The sequence below is a fragment of the Rhinatrema bivittatum genome, chromosome 7 (assembly GCF_901001135.1).
Source record: "Rhinatrema bivittatum chromosome 7, aRhiBiv1.1, whole genome shotgun sequence".
NCBI lineage: Eukaryota > Metazoa > Chordata > Amphibia > Gymnophiona > Rhinatrematidae > Rhinatrema > Rhinatrema bivittatum.
Window position 1 is genome coordinate 101,309,529 of NC_042621.1, and position 12,112 is coordinate 101,321,640.

General features: G+C 49.4%; 1 protein-coding gene across 1 annotated transcript in view; it reads left to right on the forward strand.

Annotated features, from left to right (window-relative positions):
* The window catches only part of TSNAXIP1 (translin associated factor X interacting protein 1), a 265,687-nt gene extending 253,784 nt beyond the window's left edge, over nt 1-11,903 (forward strand). The window contains exon 16 of the mRNA XM_029608818.1: nt 11,549-11,903. Within this exon, the coding sequence (XP_029464678.1) occupies nt 11,549-11,753 (205 nt within the window). The 3' untranslated portion in view covers nt 11,754-11,903. The remainder of the gene's footprint in view (nt 1-11,548) is intronic.
* Nucleotides 11,904-12,112: the final 209 nt, after the last annotated feature.

A 12,112-nucleotide genomic window follows, 5' to 3' on the forward strand; every position in this document is an offset into this window, starting at 1 on the left:
TCACAGTGATTTGGTTCAGTTCGTCTGACTCATCACCCTTGAAAACCATCTCCGGAACTGGAAGCAAAAAATTCATTTAGTCTTTTTGCAATGGCCTTATCTTCCCTAAGAGCCCCTTTAACCCCTCGGTCATCTAATGGTCCAGCCAACAGGTTTCTTGCTTCGGATATATTTTTAAAAGTTTTTATTATGAGTTTTTGCCTGTATGGCCAACTTCATTTCAAATTCTCTTTGCCTGTCTTATCAATGTTTTACACTTAACTTGACAATGCTTATGTTTTATCCTATTTTCTTCAGTTGGATTTGTCTTCCAATTTTTGAAGGTTTTTTTTTTGCTAAAATAGCCTCTTTCATCTCACCTTTTAACCATGACGGTAATAGTTTTGCCTTCCTTCCAAATTTCTTAATGCATGAAATACATCTGGACTGCGCATCTAGGATTGTATTTTTAAACAATGCCCATGCCTGTGGAACACTTAACATTTGCAGCTGCACCTTTCAGTTTTTTTTCTATTTTCCTCATTTTATCAAAGTTTTTACTTTTGAAAGTTTAGTGTTAGATCTGTAGATTTACTTATTGTCCCCCTTCCAGTTATTAGTTTAAATTTGATCATGTTATGATCACTATTGCCAAGTGGCCCCACCACCATTATCTCTCTCACCAAATCCTGCATTCCACTAAGAATTAAATCTAAAATAGCTCCCTTTCTTGTTGGTTTTTGAACCAATTGCTCCATGAAGCTGTTATTTATTACATCGAGGAATTTTATGTCTCTAGCAAGTCCTGATATTACATTTACCCAGTCAATATTGGGGTAATTGAAATCTCCCATTATTATTGCACTGCCAAATTGGTTAGCTTCTCTGATTTCTCTTAGCATTTCATCATCTGTCTGACCATTTTGTCCAGGTGGACAGTAGTATACTTCTATCACTATACTCTTACCCAACACACATGGGATTTCTACCCATATAGATTCTACTGAGCATTTAGTCTCTTGTATGATCTTTATCCTGTTGGACTCTATACCCTCCCGGACATAAAGTGCCACACCCCCACCAAGTTCATCCTCCCTATCATTGTGATATAATTTGTACCCTGATATAGTACTGTCCCATTGGTTATCCTCCTTCCACCACGTCTCTGTGATGCCAATTATCTCAATCTCATCATTTGCTGCTATACACTCTAATTCTCCCATCTTACTTCTTAGACTTCTGGCATTGGCATACAGACATTTCAAAGTGTGTTTTTTCTTTGTATTAACAACCTGCTTTTCAGTTGTTAGAGATAATTTGGAAATCATTAGTGATGGAGTATACTACCGTCCACCTGGACAAAATGGTCAGACAGATGATAAAATGCTAAGAGAAAGCAGGGAAGCTAACCAATTTGGCAGTGCAGTAATAATGGGAGATTTCAATTACCAAGAAACCACAATGGGCGAGATCTGCACTTCAAGCAATATCGCAAAGTACAAATAATGCAGATGTATGTTCAATCCTAACAGAATACTCTGAAAGGCATATTAAGGTTAAGAAGTTTTAATATTTCCATTTGGCAACTCCACAGTTTTATACGAACACCAGCTTAATGGCGTCCCCCGACACGGTCCCGTGTTTCGCCGTGGGCTGCATCGGGGGGGATCGCCATACAGGAATTCACAAAAGAACTGTAAAACAAACAAATTAACAAAAGTCAGGATAATAAAGGGACTTACAGCCGACCTATTTCAATTGGGGTAATTTCAATTACCCCAATATTGACTGGGTAAATGTAATATCAGGACGTGCTAGAGACAAAGTTCCTGGATGTAATAAATAACAGCTTCATGGAGCAATTGATTCAGAAACCAACAAGAGAGGGAGCTATTTTAGATTTAATTCTTGGTGGAATGCAGGATTTGGTGAGAGAGGTAACGGTGTTGGGGCCACTTGGCAACAGTAATCTTAACATGATCAAATTTAAACTAATAACTGGAAGGGGGACAATAATCACCGAAGCTAATGATTTCCAAATTATCTCTAACAACTGAAAAGCAGGTTGTTAATACAAACAAAAAACACACTTTGAAATGTCTGTATGCCAATGCCAGAAGTCTAAGAAGTAAGATGGGAGAGTTAGAGTGTCTAGCAGCAAATGATGAGATTGACATATATATATATATATATATATATATATATATATAAAATATAAAATCTGGCATTAGATATTTTGCAGTTTCAAGATTTTACAGCTTTTTCTTCCTCAACATGTCTATAAATCTATACTAGAAAAATATAACACAGAAATGTTACTACTGTGAAATAAATTTATATTTATTAAACCCAAACAGTAATCATTCCTAGAGTAGTGGAGTAGCAAGCTGAGAACCAGGGAAGCCAGGGTTCATATCCCACTAATACTCTGTGGGAATGAGCAGTGATTTCCACAGGCCTAGAGTCAAACTAGACTGACTCCAGCCTTCTTAAAACAGTACTTTCTTATAACTTAACACATGTACATCCATAGACTGTCTTCTCTTTACTTACTGTGTTGCTTCTTCTCAGCTCAGTGTTTGGATAATGTCACACAAAGGAGTTGCCTTCCTCCCAGAGACATGGCCTGGTCTGATTATCCTCACCTGGATCCCCAGGCTCTGAGCTCCACCTGCCCTGCAGGATCCCACCCATAAAGCATACTCTCCTTAAGGTATTTAAGGTGGACCAGGAGTCTAGCCTGGCCCTTCCCAAGTAAATATGGGAAAACTAGGGGCACTGCCTCACATACCCCTCCCCTAAACTTGGACCTGTCAGGCCAAGCATCCCTCCATCACTCCTGGATCCCATTTAGGAGAGTGCAATACCTCCCAGTCCCCTTTTTTAAGGGTTACCCTCAACTACGTGACAACCACCACCCAGTGTGCTATTCACACAGTGCACATCCCCAGTTATTTGTCTTTTACTGGCTCCGAGTTTGAATTCCACCCCAGTGGAGCTCATGGACCTTCTGGGGAACTACCAGTGCTGATTACTCTGTATCCTTAGTTGCTAGAGTCTCCACGGCACCTCCCTCTGGGCTCTCCATGGATTCTTCCTCCAGGTTCTCCGCAGCGCCTCCCTCTGGGCTCTCCACGGTTTCCTCTTCTGTACACTCTAGCCACTTGCCCATGCCAGTTGCTGTCTCCTCCACAGTGCCACTCTCTGGGCTTGCCATGGCATTTTTTCATGTCCTCTCCCTCTTGGCTTCTCACAAGAGTTATTTTGAGACTTCCGGTAGTGTTAGGGCACCCTGCGGGGGTCTTCATCCAGACTGCCTGTAGCGCCAACTTCCCACTTCTCAACACTGTCTCCTTCTGAGCAGTTTGTCTCTCTCCTTAGGGCTCTCTGTGACCCTATCTCGGGGTTCTTCATGGCCCCCTTGCTCTGCGCTTCTCACAAGAGCTATTTTTGGACACCTTATAGGGTCTTCACCAGGACTACCTGTAGTGTCAATCTTTGGCCTTGCTTCTAGCAGGCTAGTGGTTTTTCTCAGCTCACTCATTAGCATAGCATTCTCTCTGGCAATTTGCTTCCAGTCCTTTTCCCACTGGGTCATCTGCTGAAATTTCTTAGTGTTGAGCGATCAGCTGCTGCCATTCTGTAGTGCCCCCTCCTGGGCACTGTGTCACTACTGCCTGACAAAACCACAAAGCTCCATTCCATATAGAAGTTGACGATGGCCCACACATGCTTCCTGGTTCCATTTTTGCTCAGCACAGGCCCGCTGACTCCTTGCCAGGCTTTCTTGTAATCTCCTATCTTCCTCTTGGAGATTCTGGATCAGGGCCTCTCAGCTTCCTTCATCATACTTTCAGACTGCTGCATTCTGGGGCTTGCTGTAAGAGAGCCCTGCTGCACTGGCATTCTTTCACTTTTCTTTTCAAGGCAAAAAAAAATACAAACCCGCCCCCCACCCCCCCAAAATAAAAACTTGCCTGCTTGACAAGCAATAACTTGCTCACTGTTAAATCACTGTCTACCTCCCAGTTGGACTTCTTCCTTTAGCCGATTCAACCTTAAAACTTCCTGTCTGTCCCTGCAACGAGGCCCACACACTATTTCCTCTCTACCTGAACTTTAAAATCTTGGGTTTTTTTTCTTCAGGGCAGCTTCTGCCACACCATTTCATAAGCCATTGTGCACTCCCTGTGCTCTGTACTTAGTTTTAGAGCAACAGGCCTCATGGGTTCTGTACAGCGTTTAGAACTACAGGTCCTTGTCGCAACTCTCTGCCCTCCACACAGACATTTTCTTGGAGGCTGGAAAAAATCCCATGTGAGAATGAGTGGTGATTCCCAGACACCTGGAGACAAATATAGACTGACTTCAGCCTTCTTAAAACAGTACTCTGCATTATAACGTCACACATGCACATCCATAGACTTTCTCCTCAGAGGGTGTATACTCTTTACTTACAGTGTGTTACTTCGTCTCAGCTCAGTGCTTGGACAGTGTTGCATTCAGAAGTTGCCTTCCTCCCAGAGACCTGAACTAGCCTGGCCTGGTTATCCCTACTTGGATCCCAGCTCTTATTCCCCAGTCTCTGGTTATGCCCTCTGAGCTCCACCTGCCCCATAGGATCCTGCCCATAAAGCATACTCTCCTTAAGGCATTTAAGGTGCACCAGGTATCTGGCCTGGTCCTGCTTAGGTAAATAGGGGAACACTAGGGGCACTGCCTCACACATTCCTTGTGACCTTAAGCAAGTCACTTCACCTTCCATTGCTTCAAGTACAAATTTAGAGGTCTATTTACTAAGCTGTGGTATTGTTCCCAAATACTGTGGAATTCACTAACTTAATGAAACCTGTAGTATTTTTCCAGGTGGGAAAAACACTACAGTTTAGATGTCCCTCGTGTGCCAATGTACATTGGCAGCTCCACAGCCTCTCTCCAGTCATGTGAAAACTCTTGGGAGTCATGAGAGCCAAACCTGTCAACCCTCAACTCCCATACAGTCCCTGGTGTTACAATGGACCCAGAGTACCCCCCTAGGATTTGGGTTCAGCACTGCCATTTTGAAAATTGTTCCAGATGGCCACACAGTGACTTTTGCCCCTATGTTCAAAATGGTTACACCAAGCCTAGAGCCCTAGAGGTCATTCTAGTATCCACTGTACCACCAGGGATAGCAAGATAATGGACTGAGGTGTTGGCTAATGTGAGAGGGGAGGAGGTCTGTGAGGGTAATTTGTTTGGCTACAAGAGAACAGTTTGAGATGGAGGGGGTGGGAACAGGGACACTACTTATTCACTTTTATTTATTTTTTAGACTTTGGTCACCTCACGGGGCAGTAGGGTAGGAGTGGGACAAGGAATTTCTTGAGACCTCCAAGAGTTTTCATGTGACTGGAGAAGGGTATATTTGGGCTGTGTGGATCCTTTAAGGGTAGTCTTGGGAGCATCAGAATGTGCATTACTGTACCAATGATCCTGGGGTAAGTTAGCTACACATCTTAAGGCAGGAATCACCAAATCAGGTCCTTGAAAGTCACAAACAGGCCAGGTTTTCAGGATGGCCATAATGGATATGCATGGGATAGATTTGCATGCAGTGCCTCCATTGCATGCAAATCTGGTTCATCCATAGTCATTGTGGATATCCTGAAAACCTGGTCTGTTTGTGACTCTTGAGGTCCAGAAAAGAAAATTATTCCTTACCTGCTAATTTTCGTTCCTGTAGTACCATGGATCAGTCCAGACGGTGGGTTATGTCCCCCGTCCAGCAGATGGAGTCAGAACAGAGCTCGAGGGCACCGCCTCATATACCAGCGCACCCTCTGCTGGAGCTCAGTATCGTGCATAACAAAGCCCAAAAGAGCAAAAATTAAACCAGAACAATTTGGATCAACACGGTGGTGTAAATTAACCATCAAGAACAAGAAACAGGCACGACCGAGACAAGGTCGCCATAGCCAACTTGTGAGGAGCTGTACACTCTGACACAGAGCCAGAGAAGAGAGGAAAAACAGAAGACGCATATGTATCCGAGCGAGGGCGCACAATCCCAGAGTGGTGGGCGTCTGGACTGATCCATGGTACTACAGGAACGAAAATTAGCAGGTAAGGAATAATTTTCTTTTCCCTGTACGTACCAGGATCAGTCCAGACGGTGGGATGTACCCAAGCTTCCCTAAACCGGGTGGGCCCCTGAAAGCCCTGCTCGGAGAACCTGATCGCCAAAAAGCGCAGGGGCTGAAGGCGGCAGGTGCAGACGATAATGCCGAGCAAAGGTATGCAACGACTTCCATGTCGCCGCCCGGCAGATTTCCTGCGGGGAGACGGATCGAGACTCCGCCCAAGACGCGGCTTGCGAGCGTGTAGAATGAGCCCTGACGCCTGTAGGAGGAGTACGCCCAGCTCCGATATAAGACGCCGAAATGGCATCCTTGATCCAGCGGGCAATCGTCGTTTTCGATGCGGAGGATCCCTTCTTAGGTCCCGACCAGAGTACAAACAGGTGATCGGAAACCCGGAAATCATTGGTAGCTTCCAAGTAACGGAGCAGAACACGCTTGACGTCCAGATGACGAAGGGACCTCTCTTCCCCCGGAGCGAACGCCGGAAGTTCCACCGTCTGGTTCAGGTGGAAGGGAGAAACCACCTTCGGCAGGAAGGATGGAACGGTACGTAGAGAAACCCCCGCCTCAGAAAGGCGGAGATACGGTTCCCTGCAGGAAAGAGCCTGTAGCTCCGAGATGCGACGAGCAGAAGCAATCGCCACAAGAAACACAGTCTTCATAGTGAGGTCCTTGAGGGAAGCATCCTGAAGTGGCTCGAAAGGAGCGCCCGCCAGGGCTCGGAGAACTAGATTAAGGCTCCACGACGGACAGGGATCCCGAACCGGAGGCCGTAGATGTTTAGCCCCCTTCAGGAAGCGAGCGATGTCCGCTTGAAGGGGTAGAGAAACCGGTGCCTGGATCAGAACATTCAGGGCCGCCACTTGAACTCGGAGAGAATTGTATGCCAGGCCCTTATCCAACCCGTCCTGCAAAAATTGAAGGATAAGAGGAACCGTTGCCTCCGTGGAACGGATCCCATGCTCGACACACCAGGACTCGAAGATCTTCCACACTCGAACGTAGGCAACCGAAGTCGAAGGCTTACGAGCTCTAAGCATTGTGGAGATCACCGCCTCCGGGTAACCTCGGCGGCGGAGGCGGCGCCGTTCAAAAGCCAGGCCGCAAGACAAAAGAGTGGTGCCTGCTCGAAAAATACTGGGCCCTGGTGGAGTAGCCGAGGAAGATGACTCAGACGGAGCGGTCCGTCCACCGCCATTTGGAGAAGATCCGCAAACCAAGGACGCCGTGGCCACTCCGGAGCCACAAGGATTATGGGACCGCAGTGGCCTTCTATTCTTCGAAGAACTTTGCCCACCAAGGGCCAGGGGGGAAAGACGTAGAGGAGCTGACGTGCCGGCCACGGTAGCACTAGAGCATCCACCCCCTCTGCGCTGCGCTCCCTTCTGCGACTGAAGAAGCGCGGGGCCTTGGCGTTGAGAGCAGTAGCCATCAAGTCCACCCGTGGCGTCCCCCAGCGCTGAACCAGGAGGTGCATCGCCTCTTCGGACAGAGACCACTCGCCGGGGTCCAGTCTCTGGCGACTTAGGTAATCCGCTTGAATGTTGTCCACGCCGGCGATGTGGGAGGCCGCGAGCCGCATGAGATGAAGTTCCGCCCACTCCATCAGGAGCGTGGTTTCCTCGGAAACCTGTGCGCTCCGCGTCCCGCCTTGACGATTGATGTAAGCTACTGTAGTCGCGTTGTCCGAGAGGATCCGGACCTCTCTGTTCCGAATCAAGGGAAGGAAGCGTTGGAGCGCTAAGCGAACCGCTCTGGTCTCCAGCCGATTGATAGGCCACTGCGCCTCCTCCGGGGACCACATCCCCTGTGTGGCGCTGCGGTCGCAGACGGCGCCCCAACCCAATAGACTGGCGTCGGTTGTCACCACCACCCAAGTGGGGACTGTGAGGGAGACTCCGCGGGCCAAATGAGCCGGAACCAGCCACCATTCCAGACTGTCTCGAGCCGACTGAGGAAGAGGCAGAATCACCTGATACTCCTGTGACACAGGTTTCCAGCGAGACAGAAGGGACGCCTGCAGAGGGCGCAGATGGGCAAAGGCCCAGGGCACCATGTCGATGGTGGAACCCATCACTCCCAGCAGCTGCAGATAATTCCACGCGGTGGGTTCCGGTAAGGCAGCGAAGTGACGAACGTGGTCCCTCAAGGAGAGAGCTTTGTCCGGACGGAGGAACACCATGCCCAACTGAGTGTCGAAGGTCGCTCCCAGGAAATCCAAGCGCTGCGATGGAACGAGTGAGCTCTTGGGAAGATTCACGACCCAGCCCAGGGAGCGGAGCACCGATAAGACTCTGGCCACCGAGTCCTGACCATGGGAGAAGGACTTTGCTCGCACCAGCCAGTCGTCCAGGTAAGGATGTACCAGTATACCCTCCTTGCGAAGAGCCGCCGCCACCACTACCATGATCTTGGTAAAGGTCCGCGGAGCCGTCATGAGTCCGAAAGGCAGGGCCCGAAACTGGAAGTGCTGGCCGAGGATCTTGAAGCGTAGGTAACGCCTGTGGTCCGGGCGTATCGGGATGTGCAAATACGCCTCCGTCAGATCCAGGGAAGCTAGGAACTCCCCCTGGTGCACTGCTGCAATCACGGAACGCAGCGTCTCCATGCGGAACCGGTTGACCCGCAGCGAGCGGTTCACCTCCTTTAAATCCAATATGGGCCGGAAGGAGCCGTCCTTCTTGGGTACCACGAAGTAGATGGAATAGTGGCCCGAGCCCACCTCGGCGAAGGGAACTGGAACGATAGCCTCTATGGACTGTAGACGGTCCAGTGTCTGTTGAACCGCTATCCTCTTGAGGTCGGAGCCGCACGGAGAAAAGAGAAATCTGTCCCGAGGCAGACGGACAAATTCCAAGGCGTAACCGTATTGGATGGTGTCCAGGACCCACTGATCTGAGGTAATCTTTACCCACTCCTCGACAAATTCCGTGAGTCGGCCCCCGATGGGTGGACAGGAGGAGTGGGTCGGACTGGCATCATTGTGAGGACTTGGCGGGGGGGTTCCCCTGTCCCGAGCCCTCCCTTGCAGGCCTTCGCCCACGAAAGGACCGCGACCATGGCTGCGGTCTACTGGCGGCAGGACGAGGATTGGTCTGCCGGTACGATCTGTAGCGCCGCTGCGCACGAGCTCTGGTCCTGGTGGAGGCAAAAGCCCTGTAAGGTCTCTGCCGGTCTTCGGGTAGGCGATACACTGAGTTTTCCCCCAAAGACTTCATGATCTGATCAAGTTCGTTTCCAAAGAGAAATTTTCCTCGGAAGGGAAGGGAACCCAGGCTCGATTTAGAGGAGGCGTCCGCAGACCAATTCCGGAGCCACAGCAGGCGACGAGCCGCTACTACCGACACCATGGAGCGGGCCAGAACGCGAAAGAGGTCGTACAGCGCATCAGCCCCGTAAGCGATGGCAGATTCCAGACTATCGGCCTGAGCTGCTTCTTCCGGAGGTAACTGCTGGGACGTTAGGAGCTGCTGAACCCAGAGGAGGCTCGCCCTCTGTGTCAATGAACTACACATGACAGCGCGCATCCCCAAGGCCGAAACCTCAAACACCCTCTTGAGGAATGTCTCCAACTTGCGGTCTTGCGTGTCCCGAAGGGCCGTTCCACCGGTCACCGGGATCGTAGTTCGCTTAGTCACTGCTGAGACCGCCGAATCCACCTTAGGGAACCGGATGAGATCCAAGAAGTCCTCCGGCAAGGGATACAATTTCTCCATGACTCGGGTGACCCTCAATGACGCCTCCGGAACATCCCATTCTCCAGTGAGGAGCTGTAGAAAAGATTCATGTACCGGGAAAGCCTTAGCCCTTGGTCGGAGGGCGGCCAGAACCGGGTCCCCTTTTTTGGAGCACGTCGCGACCGCCGGTGCCACAGGTGCCGGAGGGTCCGGTGGAGGATCCAGATCTAGCTCCTGCAAGGTCTGGTGGAGAAGGTCCTCTAGTTCCTCCTTATGGAAAATGCGCAAGGCTCGTGGGTCGTCGCCCTCTGCCTGCCCCTCTGCGTGCGCCCCATCCAGAGGGTCCGGAGGGTCAAACCCCAACGGGGATGGCAAAACCGAGGATCCTGTGGCCGGTCCCGCCGGGGTCAGGGGCCCGAAGGAAGGAACTGCAAGCTTGTGGACCTTGGGCGCAGGAGGCCCCGGGAGAGCTCCCCCCGGATCTGCCAGACCCTGCAGATACGCAGTATGCATCTTCAATATGAAATCCGGAGAAAAAAATGGCATGCTGGGTAAGGCCGCAGCAGGGGGATCCCCTTGTGGTGGGAGGGTCCGTAGAGCTTCCTCGGGACATTGGTGTAGGCGGGGGGCGCCCCGAACCGCGTCCTTGTTCTCCGGAGCGAGTTCTGAGGTAAGGTCCCGCTCTAAGATGGCCGCCGTTCCCGCCATTGGCGAGGAAGTGGCCGGCCCGCACATCCCTGGTGATGGTGAGGAGGGCGCTAGGCGCGAGCTCGAGCCGCGCGAGCCACCCTCCCCTTCGGGAAGGCAGCGCGGGCAAATTCCCTCCTTAGACAAACGAGACCCTGCCTCACCGCAGGTCTCGCAGCGTTGTAAGCGCGGCATGCGAGCGCCGCTAAGGTAAAACGCCTCGGGGGGGGCCAAAGAAGAAGAATAGTACAGCGGGGGGGCCTAAGGGCCAGCGCAACCCGCCCGACAGGTCCGTAGGCACCGGCGGGAACAAAAAAAAACCGCCGCCGGCGCGCCCAGGCCCGAGATAAGTTTCGCCGGGCCGCGGGACCGTGTAATCTCCAAAGGACCCTGAAAGGAAAATTCAAACACAAGAAAAAAATACACTTACCCCGAAACGCAAGGGAAGGGAAAATTGCAGGAGGAGACAGAACAGAGAGCACGCCTCCTCAACCGCTGACAAGAACAAATTCTCTTAATAATTTGTTTTTTTTTTTTTCAATAAACTTGATCCAAATTGTTAATTATAAAAGAAGAATGACAGGGAGAGCTCAAGAAAATAGAAGGAAACCTCAAAACCTGTCACCCTGGGGAAGCACTGGTTCCCCAACTCACATCTGCTGGAGTCAGAAAGATACTGAGCTCCAGCAGAGGGTGCGCTGGTATATGAGGCGGTGCCCTCGAGCTCTGTTCTGACTCCATCTGCTGGACGGGGGACATAACCCACCGTCTGGACTGATCCTGGTACGTACAGGGAATTAGCCATCCTTGTCTTCAGGTATAGCTAACTTTCCAAAAAATAACAAGACATGAATTTTCATGCAACCGGTTTTATTTGCAAATCAGCTCATTACCATGTATCCATTGCACTGGGTTTCATGGGGAGATAGATATAATGTGCAGTATTTAAGGGGATCATTTATTGCAATATTTCAGAGTTTAAACCCTTAGGGGACAGAGAAAATGCCTATTGCTCCTGAATGTAGCTCATCTTGAGCTACCAATGAAAAGTTGTAAGCTAAATACTTTTTTTTTTTCTTACAGAGAAGTGAAAGTTGAGGATCTTAAAACAGCCTTCAGTACTATTGACCCAGCCATTGATGATGAAACCCTAGAAAGCTACATTTCCTCTGCTTTCCAGATCCCCAAGGAACAGTTTGAAGAGGCTGGCCCCTTGGATAGATATACTGTGCTTCACCGATTGGAGGCAAGAGACATCAAACGAATAGGACCACCTGAAGAAACTTAATGGCAACTTTCAAATAGCATTAATTAATCCTTTCATTAACTGTCTGTCTCTCTCTCTGTGTGCTCTTGCTGACATTAAAGCAACATAATAAACTTATGTTCAAAGATTAGCTGACATGCAAACCAAAATGTGGATTTTCCTTTCATTTAGAGGCAAAATAAATATTTATTAGGATGTCTAACTCACAACAGTTTTACCATGATAGATCACATTATTTACACTCCCAATTTTTGAATAATGAATGGTTCAGCAATATATTTATTTAGATCTGTCTAAAGCATGAATATAGCATAAATAGTTAATGATTAAAGGTGCAGAAAGCATTCAAGACAAAAGGATATCCCTAATTTCTGAAATAA